General features: G+C 40.3%; 3 protein-coding genes and 1 non-coding gene across 4 annotated transcripts; 3 read left to right on the top strand and 1 right to left on the bottom strand.

The window, feature by feature from the left end:
• The first annotated feature begins 238 nt into the window (after positions 1-238).
• LOC139664840 (alpha-1,6-mannosyl-glycoprotein 2-beta-N-acetylglucosaminyltransferase) lies at positions 239-3,985 on the top strand. Its single transcript, XM_071543815.1, has 2 exons — positions 239-300; positions 418-3,985. Exon 2 carries the CDS (start codon positions 682-684, stop codon positions 1,933-1,935), a length of 1,254 nt encoding a protein of 417 aa, XP_071399916.1. The 5' UTR covers positions 239-300; positions 418-681; the 3' UTR covers positions 1,936-3,985.
• A 289-nt stretch (positions 3,986-4,274) lies between these two features.
• brox (BRO1 domain and CAAX motif containing) lies at positions 4,275-15,194 on the top strand. Its single transcript, XM_071543814.1, has 13 exons — positions 4,275-4,367; positions 4,896-5,020; positions 5,361-5,467; positions 5,781-5,877; positions 6,511-6,606; positions 6,786-6,858; positions 8,677-8,782; positions 9,758-9,847; positions 10,072-10,157; positions 10,901-10,982; positions 11,504-11,654; positions 12,640-12,799; positions 13,135-15,194. The coding sequence occupies exons 2-13, from the start codon at positions 4,920-4,922 to the stop codon at positions 13,219-13,221; spliced, it is 1,236 nt and encodes a 411-aa protein (XP_071399915.1). The 5' UTR covers positions 4,275-4,367; positions 4,896-4,919; the 3' UTR covers positions 13,222-15,194.
• Positions 15,195-15,786: 592 nt separating this feature from the next.
• Positions 15,787-17,818, top strand: LOC139664847 (protein FAM177B). The gene is made up of 5 exons (XM_071543822.1): positions 15,787-16,002; positions 16,385-16,558; positions 16,688-16,742; positions 16,876-16,970; positions 17,283-17,818. Exons 1-5 carry the CDS (start codon positions 15,982-15,984, stop codon positions 17,487-17,489), a joined length of 552 nt encoding a protein of 183 aa, XP_071399923.1. The 5' UTR covers positions 15,787-15,981; the 3' UTR covers positions 17,490-17,818.
• An 871-nt stretch (positions 17,819-18,689) lies between these two features.
• On the bottom strand, positions 18,690-18,771 carry trnas-gcu (transfer RNA serine (anticodon GCU)). The gene has a single exon. It is a non-coding gene; the product is annotated as a tRNA-Ser (tRNA).
• Between the last annotated feature and the right edge of the window lie 1,963 nt (positions 18,772-20,734).

Below are 20,734 nucleotides of genomic sequence, written 5' to 3'. Positions count from 1 at the left end.
TAGTTGATGTATTTACTTTCTAAAGCACACGTTTCTTTCTTTATACAACATACTGTTCACTATTCAAATTCAATTTGCGCTTCTGGACAAACTAGCCTACTGCACTTGATTTACATCTCCTTCTCATATTACACAACTATAGGTAGGACACTGATTCGTTCAGCAGGAGCCCAGTCTTTCCCTCGTTGGCTGGATTGTACACGTCAGCAGTCAATAAGTCACTGCTGTACCCTAAGATGGTTCATAGTCCCATCATCCTCTTCCTGGTATGAGCGTACTGACACATCGCACCTACTTTCGGTAAGTCAGCTTCATTTAACGATGGTAAATTAATCTTCTTTTTGACGTAAAATCTCCATGTCGCGTCTATATCGCACACCAACCTTGCGCACTTTGTTCTACCTTTCTTTCCCACAGGTGCCAAAAAACAATGTTTGAAGCGGGTGTATCGCGGATGACACGGTTTTGAAGTTAGGAGACAATCCTGCGAGGGGGAACAAAAAACACAAGCCATCAAGAAAAGTTTTGACACTTCATCGGAGACGCGTGTCAAGCGACGCTGGAGTTTCACAGCAGGGGAAACAACGTTGCGAACAAGTTTACAATGAAGACGCTCGCGACGTTTAGGTGATTCAAAGCCATTGTTGTTGTATCCCAAAGGTTGTTTTGTACTTCGCGAAAATGAGGTTTCGGCTGCTCAAAAGGAATCTGCTCGCTCTGTTGGGTGTTTCCTTTGTAGTTGTGACTCTCTTGTTTTCAACACGTGTATTAATCGTTTCCGATAATGACGCCAGCAAGCCTAATAACGCCGTTCAGGAAGGCCTGCAGTCTGGGGACATGTTGAAATTTAACTTTGGTTCAGTGCCAGAATTGACTAAATCCGTTTACAGTGCCAATTACAAGCAGTTCATTCTCAATGCGGATAAGTTTCCAGGGGAGCCTCTACTGGTGCTAGTTGTGCAGGTCCACAACAGGCCTGAATACCTCAGATTGCTCATCAAGTCATTGGAGAATGCTGCAGAGGTCCACAGCTTCCTCCTGATCTTTAGCCATGACTACTTTTCAGAGGAAATCAATGCTATTGTGCAAGGGATAACTTTCTGCAAAGTACTGCAAATTTATTTCCCTTTCAGCACTCAGCTGTATCCCAGGGAGTTTCCTGGGCAGGATCCGCGGGACTGCCCTCGGGACATATCCAAGGCCGAGGCTCTCAAAACAGGATGCGTCAACGCGGAGCACCCCGACTCGTACGGACACTACAGGGAAGCCTCCATCACTCAAACCAAACACCACTGGTGGTGGAAAATTCACTTTGTGTGGGAGCGAGTGCAGGTCATGCAGGGCTACAGCGGCTTTGTAATCTTTCTGGAGGAGGACAACTACATCTTGCCTGACTTCTACCATCTTTATAAATCAATGATTGAGTTCAGGAAGAGCAACTGCATGGACTGCGACATGCTGGCTTTGGGAAACCACAATGGGCTGACGGATTTTACCAAACTGTCCAACAAGGTGTTGACCACTGGGTGGATGTCCACTAAGCACAACATAGGCATGGCCGTCTCCAGGGAGGTGTACTACAAGCTGATGGGCTGCAGCCACGACTACTGCACCTATGACGACTACAACTGGGACTGGACCCTGCAGCGCCTGTCGGGCACCTGCATATCAAAGCCCATCAAGGTGCTGGTGGCACAGGGGTCCAGGGTTCTCCACACAGGAGACTGTGGCCTTCACCAGAAGGAGAACTGCAGGCCAGAATGGGCCTCGCAGAAGGTTGAGGACTCCCTTAAATTGGCGAAGGAGGGCCTGTTTCCTCCATCTCTTGTCCTTACCGGTGCTGAGTCAGTGGAGCACAAGGCACACATGAAGAACGGGGGATGGGGAGACGTACGAGACCATATTCTATGCAAAAACTATTCCAAACGTCTTTGAGCTATGCATTTTCTCAAAGTAATATTATGGGTAAACTCATTCAGTGATGTGCTGCGGAATATGTGCCATTCATACACAGCTTTTCAGGGTTTCAGAGGCCACAGCGGGCCGACTTTTCACTTATGTTTATGTTTTCTTTCAGTGAGGTCTTCCAAGGTTTAGAACCAAATGAGGTCCAAGGATGTTGCATGTGTGTTTATGCAGCTAGATATCAACTTACTTTTTAATACTCTTTATCACCAAAGCTGCACAGTTGCCAAAGACTTCCTTAATGTGTGTGTTGTGTATAATGCATGCAAGCGCAATTGTGTTGTTCAGTTTCATGTTATCAGGTTTGTTTTTCTCTGGATGTCTTATATATTAAGACAAATGAATTGTGACACAGTGATGGAAAGTGAGAGAAACTATATCACAGTTGGCATATTCACATGATAATTTGCATTTTGAATTGCAAAATCAATGACATAACATAACACATGTTCTTATTATGTGGTGTGGAAAATATTGAATTGCAATGTTAAAATGAAATGGGGAAAAATTCAGTTGCAATGTTTTTTACATGTGCTTTTTACGGTACAGTTTTTTTTTAGTGCAACTGCAAAAATGCACATGCAATGTACAAACCTACATGTAGGTTATTAAAGATGTGTGTATGACAATCTTCAATATAATGCAAAGTTTTACGTTTAGTTTGCTATTGAGCCAGCGCTGCCTTTGAAGTTGACTGACTTTACTTTCAAAATGATGTCATGCACATAATGGAATTTGTGTTACTGAGTGTAACCTTCAGTTTCTTTCTGTTAAAACCAGGAGTCATTTGAGGGGGAGTAGGGGATTGACACAAATTACTCAATGCATTGTCTACCACCTACTTGTTAAATTTGTACGTATTACTCCCTGGTTGCAACAACAAGAACTGGCTTGATATTGATTCATGGTTGTCTGTGTCTGTATTTGCTTTCTGATAGGCGAGAGTTGACCTTTTGGAGTCTTGTTCATGATTTTGGGTATGCAAACATCATCAGGGTCATCTGTGACTCCGCTTTTCTATATTTGCACGTTCAATGTTAAAAGGTATATGCTGGGATATAACATCATGATGAGAACAGAATAAATTACATTGAGGTTTATACATAGGAAAGAGTGATTGTGAGCCTTACCAGGCACTCATTCAGTTTAGATATGTGTCCCACTTAACTTTGACATCATATTCCTGAAGTTGCCTTTTTATCATTTTAAAATAAGGAAAAGACTTGTAACATGAACATAGTGATGCTATCTTTGCCTGAAAGCTGACCAAATGTGCCTTTTGATTGTTCATTCATATGATGTGCCTAAACCTGTTGTAATAGAGATTTTTAGAGGTGCACTGATGCATTTCTGTTGACCAAGTACTTAATTATGACTACTTGCCAATACTGAGAATTTGTCATTATACTTTAAAGAAATGCCAGTGTCTTTATTTCATTTGTAAATTGTGGAGGGAAAATGAACTTTGTGCAAATGGTGAGAGTGTCAATCTCACAAAAAGGTTTCATCCTACCAAATTTTGTAATGTATTTAATAAGTAAATGTCATTGCATCAGCATGGCATTGTGCTAGTAACCTATTGTGTTCTTGGTGGGCCCCAATAATAAGTGCTTTAACCTGGTATTAGTGCACCACTTCAGAGTTTGTCTGCTCCTATAATTTTCACCACATGCCTTATGGAGATTGCTGGTCAAGAATGATAAAAGTGAATGTGAAAATTGAATAAATTGTCTCCTTTTACTGCAAAGCACAATCTATTTCTTAGGAGCATTATTTGGTTATTAGGTTTCTCCTGATACACAGATCTTTGTAAAAATGACTTTCTATGATATGTTTGTGTGTGTTTGGGAGAGGTTTGTGACTCAGTTGAATTAGTTGGTGAGATGTACATAGTTGTTCAGAGTGAGACCAAAATTTATTTTTGCTTGTAATTTTTGTTTCTTTGTCCTTCGATCATCACTTGAAATAGCTGTTTGTTGCTCTGTGTTCACTCAATGTTTGCCAAAATGGGAAAATAAAAGAGGTTGAATTTTGAGTTTGTCTGATTATTAAGATAAAATAACTACATTTAGGCAGAATGCTCATTCCAGACGGAAGAGCTTTGACTGCTTTGACAGCCTGTTAAAAACAGACCCGTTGTGGCATGTTGGGATACAGTAGGCGAGGCGTTTTGGACTCGGGTCAGATTTAACACCGGTCACATTAGGGCACAAGCTATTTAATAAAAAGAAAAAGCTGATCGCAGACCCGAGGTATTTTTCAGGCAGACGTCATGTGACTGAATCCTGTGCTCTCATTGGTCAGAGTCTACTCCGTGTTTATTTCCGGAAGTGAATTGTTGTCAGTGTCAGACTTTCCAAAAGGGCTTTCAAATCCCAAACCCAGAGCGCCGCAAGGAAACGGTAATCAGTCGCATTTTACGTTCAGCTGTTTACTTCCATTTTTAAGACATAAGAAGTCAGCTGTCAGGTGGCTTCAGTTTATCATGTTGTTTACGTTTCTAGATCAGGCCAGTGTTAGCTGTCGCTCTCCATAGCTTACGTAATGGACTTTTACGTCTACATAAGGCAGGCAAATGATTTTTTAAAGCATTATCATTGCTCTACTAAGCGATAGTGGAAGTTTTGTATCTATTAGTCAACAAGATAACACTGGAAAGGGAGCAAAACCGCTGTTTATAACTGGGCTAGCACGTTAGTTAGCGAGTTACAGCGACCGTATCGGCCAAATTAGCCAGCTAACGTTAGCTAATATGACACTAGGTAACGTTAGCTAAAGCTGCCTACTGACTGTAAACATATCACTAAAATACATTATTCGTGAGACCATCTACTACATCTACTGCTACTATTATGTCCAATATGTATTAATAGCAGTATTTCCGAGTGACTCATTGATTAAGTGCTTCATCTGTCCTCCAACATATTTAGGTGTGTCCTCATCCAAGCCACAGGATGGCACATTGGTTTCACAGAAACCCACTGAAGGCAACAGCGCCTGTTTCCTTTAATTTCTACGGAGTAGCCGGGAGCCCTGCTGCCAACAAGATATGCAAGTATGTCTTATCTCTCCACTTTACACAGGCCGGGGAGGACAATGTTATCAGAATGGATTGTGACTATGATATGGCTGCAGACAGGCATGGAGTGTGCAGTATTTTCATCTTGATGATTCAGCTATTCAAAGTTTCTCATGATGCTGTAATGTGGTGCCTTGCCATTAGCACAGCCCATTGGATGGCTGTGACTGTCACCTGATCATGATCATCTGTTTGCCAAGATGGCCATGTAGTGATGGATGTGATGGATGAATGAATGAATGAATGAATACTATAGCAGTCAACGTGACTGTGGATATCAACTGATTGCTGTTTTCATTTATTTCAACACATTCAGTGACCTGAGGACAACCAGGGCGAGACTCCTGGAGATGTTCACCGATCTCACCTGCAACCCTGAGATCATGAAAAATGCCACAGATGCTTACTTCTCCCTCCTACAAGGTCAGTTTACACTCCAGCTAATGTGTGAGCGCTTCTGTTCTTCTCTGTCTTGCAGGGTTATAGAAAAGAATGTCAGGTTGCAGGTATTTTATGCCAATTTTCTACATTCGTACAGTAAATAATCATGGGCTGGGTCTGGTTGATTGAACACAATGGTAATGTAATTGAATACTATGTTTCACTGTGAGCACTGTTTAAATAATGTAAAGTATGTGTCTCCTTGTTTGCCTTCTAACATTACCTTTATTTTGATCATTTTGTGTTGCCACTAACAAGCTGCTGCTGGTTTTTCGATTGGTTTATAATACAATAGGCTTCATCGCATCCTTGGATGGAACCACACAGGAGAACAAGATGAGGTTCATCCAGAACTTCAAGTGGACTGACACCTTACAAGGAAACACACCAAGGTAAACACACACACTTAGTTCTTCAAGTGCCAAAGCAGGTGGAATGTAAATGATGGCATCGGTGTTAATTTACTCCTGATGTTATTCAAAATTTGGCCAAAATTTGACATTCTCTCGCCTCATCCGCCGTGATGGATATTTTTCAAGCAATGGATCAGTATATTCAGCTTTTGTGGTTGCATGGTACTGGCAAGATCGACAGTGAACGCTTCACACACGCATGCATGGTATGGTGGTAAAGGAGACTGGAAACACTGGAATAAAGTCCCTTAGTTTTAGTCTTTTACAAGTGGCACTATCACTCTTTAGGTGCTCGAGGGGTATGCATGACTAGAATGGCAACAGTAGATGTACACATACTTGCACATCCAACCTCAAGCCATCTAGCAGCTTATTGGGACTGATGAACACACATAACCCAAATTAACCACAAATTTTAAGATTGTATATTTTAACCTGCCGATCATTGTTATTAACCTGCAAAAGTGGCTTGTTGGGGAGACAAAATTTTCTATCACAGCTAAAATGAACCAGTATTTCATAGGTGCTAATTTTCCATCCTGGTATTGTTGACCAATGTGCTTGTACCAATCTTTATTATCTCTCTGCCTCTCTCTTCTGCTTTCCTCCCAGTGCCCAGCAGGACGCAGTGTTTGAACTGGTCTCCATGGCCTTCAACGTGGCCGTCTGGTACACCAAGTTTGCCTCAAGGCTAGCAGGGAAGGAAAAGTATGTTTCGCTTATGTGCTTTATTTGTGTATCTTTGCATTCATTTATGCTCATCAATTGTACAGGTTTTGGCATTTGTGGTCTAGATTCTTGCTAGGACATAACATTGCATATTGCATTTTTACTATAAACAATTTGTGCTATACTGACTATCTAATCCCATGTTGCCTATTTCATAGCATAACAGAGCCTGAAGCGAAAGACGTTCACCGGAGCCTGAAGGTTGCTGCTGGGATATTCAAAAACCTCAAGGTGAGGAAGATCTACGGTACAGATCAGTGTTTCCCCTAAAAATGTTTTGGAGCATTGGGTGCGGGAGCTAATTTTGGTTCTGTGACCCCATTTCAATCCCAGCCTTACTCCCAGTATCAGTATTGGTATACAGGGATATTTTCTATCTATAGCTGATATGGAAACTCATTTCACAGTGATTGTCCTATATCTATTTAGGGTGAGTAATAAGGCCAGTGAATTCATTTCTATTTCCTTAATACGGCTGTAACTGCTGAATTAATTCAAGCAAACCACTGGTGACAGTTCCTTAACATTAACACTTGGGGCCCTATCTTACACCCGGCACAAAGCGGCACAAAGCACCGCAAAGCGCAGCGCAAGGGTCATTGCTAGTTTCTGATCGACGCAGTTGTCATTTTCACGCCCAGCGCCCACGGTGTTTAACTAGCAAATGTACTTGTGCCCATCTCTGCGCCCATGGGCGTGTTGGTCTTAAAATGAGGTGTGGTCAGGTGCATTGTTGGCGCATTGCTATCTTGAGGCAGCAGAAAGCGATTGTGCCATTGACCAACAAAAACCTGGTCTAAAGTCTTTAAAGGGCGCATTATTCAGATAGTAAGATGTAAGATGCGTCTCTCTCTCTCTCTCTCTCACTCTCAAACACACACACACACCACATTACCATGCAAAATAGAAAAATAGGATCATCTACTATGAAAATTTGCGCTTTACTTCGTTCCTGACATGTATTTTGTTGCCAAATCGCCATATGCTTTCACCATTACGCGGTGCCAAATGTGCACAGTACATGTCCCATTAACCATCACATATTGCCAATTGCTAAATACGCAACCTACAACCAAGAAAAACAACACAGTAAATGTGTAAAAAGCACAGCCCAGCAAAAAGTCATGAAAATAAACTGCAAAGGCATCTTACCTTCACCCGACGTACACACACATCGCCATCGCGCACGAGCAGATCCGTTTCCTCAGCAGAAAACCAACTTGCCGAATCCGCCATTTAAATAGCAATGCACCAAGGTGCGAGCGCACCTGGCTCTTAAAGGGAATGGGAGATGACACTCTGATTGGTTGAGTTCATGTTATGCCCAAAACACACCTATGATTAATTAAGGGACTTAGTACAACCCCTTTGCGCCTTGCGCCTTACTTTGCGCCCACATTGTGCGTTGTTTAACTAGCAATTTGGATTTGGACACGCCCTAAATACACTTAGGGCGTGTAGACCATGCACCATGGATCGTTTAAATAGAGCCCTTGGACCTTTACTATAATCTGTATATTATACATGGCTCTATTAATGTATGGTTTTACTGAGCAGGGGCATAATATTTAACATTTACATTTTGTTTCCTTTCTTAAAATAGATAAAGGTCAGTGAATGTAATTGAACTGTCCTTCAGTGACCTCAACAGCAATGTGGCATTTTTAAAATATGCTTTGCAAGCAAGTTATTGATCTACAAGGTAAAAAAAAAAAGGTGTTTTTCCAAATTACCCTGGAACAACAGCACATTCTGTTCTCTTATTTCACCTCTTGCACACATGAACCTCAGTCTCGCTGTAGTTGTAACTGATGAATCTCATCACAACTTGAACAACATTAAGGGCATTTTGCTGAGGACCACCAAACAGTCAGATGGATTGATGCATTCTCTCATTTTGCCAACAGGCAAATGAGGTAATAGATAATGATACGCTTCTTAATGTTTAGGGAACTACGGCACAACCTCAAGCGCCCATGGGATCTCCACACCCCACTTTAATAGCTACTTCTTTAAATGGAAGCTCAATCTCTGGTGTGTTTCCTACAGGAGGTCCATATCCCTCGCCTCATCACCCCAGCTGAGAAGGGCCGAGACCTGGAGCCCAGAGTGATTGATGCATATATCATCCAGTGCCAAGCAGAGGCACAAGAAGGTAGCTGCAGTTTCAGCCTTGAACATTACACTACCCATTATAAAGCGTTAGAAATTTGGAGCAAATTTTAGCCGAAGCTAGTGTATGCCTGACCTACCCATTGTATTTCACTCAAATTTGTATTCTTATAATTATTTCCGTAGAAGAAAAAAAAGTCCGTAAACCCATCATAGGTCTCTATCTGTTCACTCTGTCTTTCTCTCTTGCATGTTGCCTGACTACATAAGTGTATTGTTTTCTCTGCTTGTAAAGTCACAAACATGAGTAGCTGTGGTAAAAGTGAGCCTTGACGTGGATCATATGTAGGTAACCATAATACTGGGTCTGGTTTTCATTCTGACCCGATGGTGGCGAAGGCTAAGGCCTTAAATGCCCAGAGTAATACCTAAACTGTGGATGACTGCACACTGTACTGTCTGTATATTTTACACTGATGTATATATATGTATATATTAGTTTGTTGTCTTATATTGTAACATATTTCTCTGTGTTTGTTAAAGCCTCTTTTGATGTTTCTTTTAACAGCAGCAGTGCTGAGTGCAAGACACATTTCCCCTTGAGGGACAATAAATTTGAACTTATATCTTATCCTAATTTGAAATAATATAATCAAAATTTGAATGGTTATTTTGCAGTATGAAGTAATAAATGTACTCTTGCATTATTCTTTTCTGCAACAAAATATGTTTAACTTGGGGACTAAGGTGTGTAGAATAGGAGAGTTAACCTAAGAGCAGTTTGCCTCTTCAACCATAGTTAAGTTCATATTGACGTGTGACCATACTGGTGATCCTAGGTGAGGACTTTTATTTTGAAAAACTCAGTAGTCTGGAGTGTTCCCAGACCAAGGTCAATTGAGTCTATAACACCAGGTACTCAGATGTGAATGATAAATATTGTATCAGTGATAATGCATTATTATATCCATATTTTACTTGTCCTGGCTTTCTCTCTATCTCTTTCTCATTTTTACAGTGACAATTGCCAGAGCGATTGAACTGAAGCATAATGCAACACTCATCGCAGCTTTGGCCTTTGAGACAGCAAACTTCTATCAAAAAGCTGGTCAGTGTTTTTGCACTTGTGCTTTTGAAAGTTCTACTTAACAACTGATTTATTTACAACAGTTACAGTGCCTGTTACCTGTAGGAAATTATTTTTCCTTCTTGTTACTCTTGTGTAAAACATGAATTGCATATCAGATCAGGCACCAAGACAGCGTAATGATAAGGAAGTTTCCATTGCACATCCATAATAGGCCATTAAAGGTCAATAATTCTGTCTTCCAGACCATACGCTGAACACTTTGGAGCCAGAGTGCAGTAGCAAGTGGAGGAAGTATCTTCAGCTGAAGCAGCACTTTTACATGGCCTACGTAAGTCCTTGCATATCGTTATGTAGTTCACAATCTTCCTTGCGGATTCTAAGACCAGACTGATGTAGGCCTTTATCTATATATTAGCCTTTATTTATCTAGGGAAAGTTTACTTTTTCAGCAACACCCTGTTTCACAGTTCCACAGATCCACACGCTCACAAATGGGAATATTTGAGATTTAAGTGCCTTGCTTAAGATCAACTTGACTGTAGTTGAGAGTAGTTGTCCAGGGAGGGGAGAGTATTTCTCATTCACTTGCCCTGCTTAGATTTTCCCAACCTTCTAGTCACAAGGCAAGGTCACATGCAAACTTCTGTGTGGAGTTTGCATGTTCTCCCCGTGTTTGTGTGGGTTTCCGCCGGGTGCTCCGGTTTCCTCCCACCATCAAAGACATCTATGTTTGGGTTAATACTCCTGTCAGTGCCCCTGACCAAGGCACTAGCAAAAAGAACTGGAGTTGGTCCCCGGGTGCTGTACTGCGGCTGCCCACTGCTCCTAGTGTGTGTATAGGATGGGTCAAATGCAGAGGACAAATTTCCCCATGGGGATAATAAAGTTTACAAACAAACAAACAAACAAAGGCTGCATCTCCTACCTGCAGCAAGACAACATAAAACTAGATTGATATCGCTTGGAGTTTGACTCTCTCCCTTACAAAGAGAGACAGGTCAGGCTTACTCAGCCTGTGGTTCTTCAGCAAACACTAAATCTTCTGATCACACTCTGTAATTCTGTTTGAAGGCATACTGCTATCATGGACAGACTCTGCTGGCAAGTGACAAGTGTGGCGAGGCTATAAGATCTCTCCAAGAAGCGGAAAAGTGTACGTATTTCTGGGACTTGACATTTGTTTTTATTCTCAGTTGCAAGAAAAAAAAGAAAAGAAATGACATGTAAAAACATGTTATAAAATACTTGAAGTGTTTCCTTCTGTTGGGATTGGGATTTCTCTTGGTAAACTTTACTTTAAAATGGCCCTATTCCAGTGTGTTATTAAAATATGGAATACCAGCAAGTATGAAATAGTCGTTAAGTACTTAATTAATACATAATGTGTGTGTAAATTGCATTAAGCGCTAACACATTCTAACACATTCACATTCACATATTCTGTCTACACATTCACTAACACATTGTGAACTTGCGTATAGGTTAATGCACAAGTGAATACACTGGAAAAAGGACATTGTAAGGTGTAAGCTTTCAGTTTTTTTCTTAGTGTTGCTGCAGTACTTTTGGACAGACAACTCACATTCCTTTCTAATGAAGATTCACATTTTTTGCTTGTCCCCACCTTAGCTTTCTGGCTTGATTTTGTATTAATCTGATAACATCTGTGTTTAGGTTACTCCCGCGCCGAGGCCCTGTGTAAAGAGTATCGTCAGACCAAAGGGCCGGGCAGCACAGCCAAACCCTCGGAGCAGCTGTTCTTCCTCAAGCTGGGCGGCCTCATCAAAAACACCCTGGAGAAGTGCCAGAGAGAGAACGGCTTCATGTGAGTCATTCAGCACACACACACACACACACACACACACACACACACACACACACACACATGCATGTGCACAAACATGCTCAGGTGCATACATTCCAAAGCATGCACAAACAAATGTCCATAGGTGGACACACTCATATTTTATTACACACAAAGTGACTTGTAAACACAAACACACATGCAGTCGTTAGTGGAAACATTCATACATTTACACAGATACAGATGTACAGAATGTCTATAGTGGCTCTCAGATGGCATAATGTGCCCCCTGGTGGCCATATTGGAGGTGCTTACCTCTTGACAACAATGGCTGCGCAAAGCTGGTTGCATTTCTAAACTTATCACGCAGCCGTCTCAGAAGTATGGAACGGTTATTTCTGTGCTGTTTTTGACCGGGATCTGATCATTTCACCACTGGTACATCTGATCAGTTTAAATAATGATCAGTTTAAATAATGTCACCTTGTTAGATGGCAAATCATAGTGTCTGATCGGCATACCATCACTGTCTTACCACATGTGATTTGCACTATAGTTAATGTTATGTATCTAGTGCTAATAGTGGCAAGTTTTGTGCTAACATTAACAACAATTGCAAATTAGCTTGCTGGCTCGCCAGGTGACTGACAATCTCAAAATCAACTACAGTACTTGTTCAGGTTAACTGAGCTGACGCTTCTGAAGCTACAACTCAGTGCTTTGTAGGGGCTAGAGCTAAAGAAAAGGGCTTGAATCTACTGTATGAGTCTATTCACTTTTACTTAAAATGCTCTTTTTCACATATCTCTCCCATTATTTGCATACAGCTAATACTCAGCCGTTGTTGCTAGGAGATTTGGGCGCAACTGCAAAACCTCCACATTTGCATGAAAATGCACTCAGAGGCACAGATTGGCATTATCAGAACTCACACATACAAACTTACAATGTTTTTTTTTTTTTAAATGTTTCTTACTTTAATTGCCATTTTGGACATATCATGCAGATACTTTCACAAGGTCCCAGCTGAGCCCCCCCAGCTGGAGCTGAAGGCGAGCTATGGTCTGGCTGAGCCAGTCGCCTTCGAGCTGCCGGGCCTCAGTGAGCAGTGCACACCTGAAGTCTACACCACCTTTGACCTGACCAAGGGGGCCAAAAATGACAAGGTACTGCAACTCACCGGAACGTTTATTTCTAGCCATGCTGAATGACGATATGTATACATGTGGAACAGAACCTTTATGCCAAACAAAAGTTTGTATGCCAGTTAGTATTCTTTATTTGAGTTCAGCCTACTTTACTTTACTTAAGTTCAGTTTATTTGAATTTTTCTGAAAGCACAGGGATAAAGTGCCTATAAAAGTCTTCAGTGATGCCACAAAAAAAAAAAGTTTCCATTCAAGGTTTTATGATTGATTAATAGTTTACATCTGATTCTGAGGTTGATTTGCTAGTTGCTAAATATTTGTTTTATTCCCTTCTTGTGGTGTTTTGATTCCAGGCCAAACCCAAACAGGAGGAGGAAGTGAAACCAGTGAAGGAGCCAGATTTGAAGCCTCAAAAGGACACAGGCTGTGTCCTCTCCTAAACTTTCTGTGGATGCCATTTTCCAATCTCATGCTTCAGTACCACCTATTATAGTGATGGCATCCATTTCCTTTACATCAAAAGTAAACCTCCATAGGAAAAATGTCATTTTTTTGTATTGTTAATTCATGGTGTTTTACATATATGCTGAAAAATACACAGTGTATTTGGGTATGATGATACCATATCACCTGTCAGCTGTCAATTATACTTCTATATAATATATAACATCTAAGCCAGCACCAATTTGTGATCTTAGAAAGTAAGAAAGACATGTGACAACCTACTCTAAAACGGCTCACATCGATGACATTGATGGTGTTTAATATTCTCTGAAACTGATTGTCTAAAAACGTTTAAGTAATAAGTTAGTAAGTTAAGTAATGCAAAAGATTTTAAAGGCAGGATTCTTTTAGAGCATTGTTGTTCATTCAAAGTCAATTGGAAGGGTTATTATAGCTCAGTTAGGTCTTTATATGAGGTCATTTCAATTAGAATAATGATAAATATACGTCTTAAAGGTAAATTAGTCCTATTAATGGTGCCTTTGGCTGCAGGTAAACCTCCTTACTGTGGGCCATTACAGGATGTGATCACTGAGTCTCAGGATTTCCAACCTCTGGCACTGGAGTGCTCTGGCCTGCCTTTAGATGCCCCAAATAATGGAAACTGGTCCATTGAACATACTGGAAAATGGCCTCAGAGTACAGACCTGGACAAAAGATCAATGAAATTATTTTAGATGCACAAGATTTGACTTTTCAGGTACTTGAGTAACATCAGAAGTGGAAGGAAAACATTCTTGAATTAAGTATTTACCAATATACAGGACTTGATGACAGTACCGGTGGTAATTACCGGTGCTGTCATTGGTGTTCAAATTGGCAACTCCCATTATAGATATTTTGCAGATTGAGGCTTGGCAGTAAATTCCCTGAATCACCCTTTATATTCGCTTTTGACAAACCTTAACCTTTAATTGATTTGAAACCATTTCAAATTAAGATTTTGTTGAGGACTGCGTCAGAAAACAAGCTGTTCATGATGAAGTTATATTAACATTAGAAATGTAAATCAACAGGCAGCAGAAAATTAACAAAACTGCATGGATTATTACTGATGCATTGGGTTTGTTTTTATCAGTAGCATTTTATGATCAATGATTTTTGTTTTGTTTTTTAGACTGCATGACGCATCCATTGTAGTTTTTTTTGTACATGAGGTAGCTGTTTTCTACTTTTACTATTCATTTTAGGAAAACTATATTATTGGGTAAAGCTGAATCATTCTTTCACATGATAGTGACTATCTGGGGATTTTGTAAGACATCCCTGTTAATATTAGCTCTTAATTTATTTCTATTGTTTAATGATATTTTAGTTGAGAACTTATAACATTCGTTATGACCATATACAATCCTATGTGAAACAAAACAATTCAACGTTTTCGATAATGCTGAAATGCTTTTTCCTCATTGTCTTCTTGAAATGGATACACCAGCGTCCTCGTGTAAGCTTTTCAGTTGCTGAGAGCTTTTCAGTTGCCATGTTGTCAGTGGATGAGACCGTAGATGTCTGTTGTGTGTTATCCCCTTGATTTAAGACTGGGGGGGGGGGCATTACCAGAGCTTATGGACACAGAAACAGAACATGTAGGAGGCCTATATCGAAGGGGAAAAAGCACATGAATTTTCTATTTCTCAAACGATGTCACGTGTTGCCGAAGAGCTGCTCCAGATGTTGTCAGAGAGGATGCTGTAGTTCCTCAAATTGTCAAACCTCTTCCACTTGAAAAATTAAGTAATCTCAGAAGAAGCGTAACTGTCAATCGGTCAGAGTTATGTATAACCTGTAATGTACCCTTCACATGCATTCATTCAATTCAGAACTCGTGTATTTGCTTTGAAGCAGCATTTAGCCTCTGCAACTGTGACAGTACAATTCTGAAAAAGCAGACATTAAACTAATTTTCTCACTTGTTACTGTATAATTTCTACATAGCACATCGTAATGCCTTTGCACTTTATATTCAGTTGTGCAGGTTTTCCAGTGGGGATCCAGTGGAAGCAGCACTGCACCTAGTTACGACAAAAGAGGACTGGTTAAGACACTTAATCTCCTTGATTTTGACTAACATGTTGGTTCAATATACTTGGAACCGTGGATTTAATTGACAAACAAATATTGCATAATTCGGACCAATGCTACTTCTTTTTCCTTTTCAAGGCACCGGTTTATCAGTAGGGTGTGCCGAATCATCATTACAATGTACACTCCTGTAGCTCATTATTCTTCATCTAATGGTGTCCTTCATGTAAAATGTATTTCGAATGGTATTAAAACTATCCATGGAACCAGAGTCTTTTAAGTTGTGTGTTTGTGTGTTATATTTTAATTATGATGGTTAAGGTGCATGTTTTGTAGCTATAAGCATCATCCTGGCATAAGTTTCATTACAGCGTATAGTCTGCATAAAAGTTGGCAATAAACCTTGACATTCTACACACTGCAACAAACCCAACCCCTCAAGCCTGAGAATGAAACTGACTGCATTTTAATGACAGCGCTCCAACTACTGCCTGTGTTAAGGTTTACTCTGGCGTCTCAGGTTTCACCACTACTGCAGAAAGAAGGCTGATCCTATATCCTGGATTTAGGTGGTTTTCCTCTCATCAAGTAAGAGTGAAAGTGGTTGCACATATCGCTCTGAAATGAAAAAGAATCAACTGTCTTGCACTGGAGCGGTAAAGAAACACTGAAGAATGAGCGACAGTCACCAGGAAGTAAGTGTTGTAAATATTTAAACTGTTAAGCAAGACATAGTTATGAAGCTTATGTGGCAGAAGTGTTCGGTAAATCTCCAAGCATTCTGAAATGAATCAGCCTAACTGACACTGTGTATGGAAGTCAGTTTTCAAACAGCATTTTGTGACTCTCCCTTGGTAAATAATTGTTCTGCCAGGCTCTCACTAGGGATCCTGAAGTAGTGCTAACTGACTTGACACATACACATGCATACTCCATATGCATGTATGCACACACACACACTTAGCCTATAAAATCACATGTTGGAGAATGATAATGTGCTATTAAGCCAATGGGTCAGGTAACAAACAAAATAGAAGCAAAATTAAAGATTATGTAAAACCATGTCGTCTCTGTCAGGGTGAAGACATCAAGGAAACAGAGTTTGGGGGTGCTGCCCTGTCCAGACAGAGGAGGGTCATCCACTTCTCCAGTGGTGAAACTCTGGAGGAGGAAGAGGAGGAAGAGGAGGACAGCGAAGAGGAAGAAGTGGATTCATCAAACGGACAAGCCTTCAGAGAACCAGCAGCGAAGGTGGGAAACTGTTTAAGGGAGAAATTTGTTTTTTCAACTTAGACCACATAGGGTAGCAGTCACATTATCTCTCTGTGTTCTTTCTCTCTCTCTCCCTCTCTCTCTCTCTCTCTTGATCAATCTTTTCAGGCCAGATTCTCATTTAAGAATGTGGCTATTCTAGTTGGGAGGATGTCGCTGCAGAGTAAGTAATGTCACAGGTGCAATTATAATTATTTAAAAATATATCCAAGCCATATACTCAACACACAACAGGCCTATTTTTAGCCATGCAGGAAAGTCTCACTGAGTCACCAAGTCTTGGTTTCCACATTCAGCTTGCGATTTCCTTGGAGAGAAACTGGCTGGTCTGCTTGGACTGAATGCTGCTAAATACCAATACACCATAGATCAGCATCAGCGTGACCACAAGGTAAAGTACATGAGCGACAAAACAAGCTTACTGTTAGAAGGTAGACTACTGTAGCATCCAAGAAACTTCTTGACTGATTGTGATTTGTCAGGGGAGGGAAGGAGATGGTGTCTCATTTTTTAATACAAATTATTGAATTCATCCATTCTGTTAACAATATATTTTAGGTACAGTAATTTACAAGCCCAGAATCCCTGGTGTTTCAACACATCGTTCACCACTAATTAATATAACTCAGCAAACAGACTTTTAACTTTTTCACCTAATGGATAAAATGGATAAAATCTCTCTCTTTCCCCACCTCACTGATAGACAACAGGCAGACAAGGCACTAGAGAGGGCCCCTTCGATGTTGGGACAGAGAGAATCCACCTCTCTCCCAGACTGGATAGGAGTCGGTATGGAGCTACAGCAGCACTAAGAAGCCCTGCGGATCCTCAATACAGGACACACAATGAAGACAGAAATGAAGGATCTCACAACAGAGGCTATCAAGAAGATGATGATCACTTGAAATAAGCACTGTATTGAAAGGAAAGAAGTAAAAGAAGCAAGAGGGCTGGGATTTCATTTGCAAGACATCTTTCATTCATTATACTGAATGCCTTCATTGTAGGCCTACCATTTCTGGAACAGCAACAAAAAACAAGTAGGCAAAGTACACTGTGTAAAAGAAATAATGCATGATTGTGCAGTATGGTAGGACTGATTGTAGTATGGTATGCTATAAAAGTATGCAGTTTGATTTGAAGGAAAATCTAACTTACACCATTTCACTGTGATGGCAAGCAACAAAGAAAGAAAAAATATAAATTATGCCATTTGTGTGTATGTGAAAACAATCAAAATAAAAGTATCTTTAAAAACATAGTATCAAATTGAGATGTTTCACCGTTTAATTAATGTATGATGTTTGCCGAGACGTCTGTGAAGTCACCTTTTTTAACACAGTACAAAGTGCTTTACATCAACATCGGCACAGAAAGAGAGAAAAAGAGAACACAAACACAAAGCACATACAAGACAAAACATTCAAAAATACACACAAACATAACGCACGAACACAAAGCATGCAGCAACCAGTTACCACACCCAGAGCACACCCTTGAAGTTATCGAAAGTTATAGAAAGGCCATCCTAAAAAAGTAGGTTTTTAAATGTTGTTTAAAACAGTCAGCAGACTCAGCTGATCTAATGGGAGGGGGGAGATTGTTCCAAAGTCTGGGTGCCAGGGCAGCAAAAGGTTTGGTTGGTTTTTAGTTTGGTACGCGGTCTGGCCAACAGGTTTTGGTTGGATGACCTAAGTGAAATGCAGGCAGGAGCTATAGCCGTGTAGTGCCTTATAAGTGATTAAAAGAATCTTGAAATCGATCCTGAACTTCACTGGCAGCCAATGCAGTGAGGCTAAAATTGGAGTGATGTGAGATCTACGGCCAGTCCTAGTTAATAGCCTAGCTGCTGCATTTTGTACGAGTTGAAAAGAAAACAGGATTGAACCAATTTGTTGACATGGTGTTCGAATTTCAAATTAGGGTCAAATATAACGCCAAGATTCCTAGCGTTAGTTTTGACACAGGGGGCAAGTGGGCCAATACACTGAAAAATGCCATTTGTAGTATTTTCAGGGCCAATAATGAGCAACACGAGTAACAGCTCGATACACAAATACGACTTAAAATGTGTGTCTTTTTGTCACAATGCGGTCGTGACAAAACAATTCGACGAGGATGGGATTCGAACCCACGCGTGCAGAGCACAATGGATTAGCAGTCCATCGCCTTAACCACTCGGCCACCTCGTCACTGCTGCACGTTCACCTTAAACTGACTATATCAACGTCACATTCAAACAACTTCATTTTCATTTATTGGCACGAATCTAATAGAAATGACTTTTACCAAAACATATTGTGACATCACAGCCAAAAAAAAGAAGTACTAACAGTAATATTAATAGGCTTATCCCCGTCGCTTCACAATTAAATATTTGCTAAAATAGTTATGAACAGCTAGATATCTCTTCCTTATCCACGCAGTTCAAAACAAACTATATCCGCGCACAAATTTCAAGCATATGCTGTTTTTGGCCCAAACAACAGATCTCCTTGGCCCACACTCGCGGCAAGTTTAAAGCCCGTTTGTCCGCTAACGTCAACATTAGTGGATTGTCTCGACTAATTTTGGCGATTTCACAATACCCAGAACGTTATAATTCCACTTTAGAAACAAACACACGGAGCAAACGACGACAGCAGCGAGTTACAAGTGAACTTGTCGGGTGAGGTTTGAGGTTACTTCACTTTAGCTTAATGTCTACGTTAGCTAGTAAGGCAGCAAATCAAACGCCAGCTAGCTAGATAGCTATTAGTTCACACGAACGCTAGTTACATTACGGCCAGTCGTGAGGCAAACAACCACCAACAAAAGAAGAAAGAAAGCAATGATTTGAGTTTTTCTCCCTCACTGTTTCCTAGTGTGACTGGAAAGTGACGGGAAATCATACATATTTGAGAGGCTACAATTTTATTTAAGTGCGTGTGTGTGTGTGTGTGTGAGACTTGGCGAATTGGACACTGGTGTGGGAGACCACAAACTGTTGTAACTCATTGAATTCCTCCAATCAGAAACAAGCTAGAGTGATGACACTCATGACTCTCTGCATATGCCATTATGTTGTCATATCTCAAACTCCCTGAGAGAAATTATTATCAAAAGTTGCTTATATTCACTCCCTCTTTCTTTTGACAGTTTCAAGTTGCATATAGTGAGAGAGCAGAAAACAATACTGTGTAATATTGTCCAAGCCCTTATAAATGCATTATTTGGTTGGGTTTTATTTGACTAAAGAAGAGAGAAATATTGTCAGATTTCATTTAAAATGCAATCTTAAAGATGAATGTTGCAAGTTTGAATGTCAGTTTCTGGCAATCGAAGAAAGTTGTACATGTTCACAATTATATTGATTTAATTGACTACGGTAGACCATAATAATAACATATATGCATATATGTCACAGAATAACATTAAGTATTTAAATTGAGTGGTTATTCTAATCGTCTCATACATCAAGCTCCCATAGATACTATTTATGAACTGACTGAACAAGGAGTAGTGGCTATAAACATATACTATACAGCATTTAACCTTTGTAATGTTATCTACATTACCAAACTCTTTTCTCCTCACATCACAGTGAACAAAGTGCCAAAAGAAGTGGAGGAGCATGAAAAACACTTCCAGCCAACCTGGAAGTGCTGAAGACACATGAAGTTATTGCTCTGTTCCTTAAAGAGCGATCTGTCACCTCACTCACTCAATAAAGAAAGTTCCAATTCCAAGAGCCAGGCAACTGGTGATTTTTCTGAGGAGGAGTGGATGATATGGTGAGATGGAAGAGGAAGACATTGATAAGGAACTGAATGTGGGAGGGGGAAATGGTGACACAGTAAACCAGCCTCAGTTTTCTCCCTTATTTAAAGAGGCTGTTGAACTAGAAGAGGAGAATACAGAAAATACAGATATTCCAGCTAGTCTATAAAGCTATATGTTCCAGTAGTTACTGACCACACTCTTCCCAGTGTTATTTGCTGTGACTGGCCTAACTGTTTAACTTTTGAAAAAAACAATCTATTTTGATTTCAGTGTTCGTCTGCCCATTTGAGAATTCACAAACTTGATACTAGTCTTATGCCAGTTGACCACGAGTATTTCTACTTAAAATAAAAACATCTGAATATTTTTAAGATTGATTAAAGCTTTCTTTTT

This window comes from Centroberyx affinis, unplaced genomic scaffold, assembly GCF_046629955.1.
Source record: "Centroberyx affinis isolate AG114_WGS23_722 - 3 ecotype Tasmania unplaced genomic scaffold, CSIRO-AGI_Caff_v1 ptg004379l_1, whole genome shotgun sequence".
Taxonomy (NCBI): domain Eukaryota; kingdom Metazoa; phylum Chordata; class Actinopteri; order Beryciformes; family Berycidae; genus Centroberyx; species Centroberyx affinis.
The sequence above is the reverse complement of the archived record's forward strand: the minus strand, read 5'-3'. Positions and strand labels throughout refer to the sequence as shown.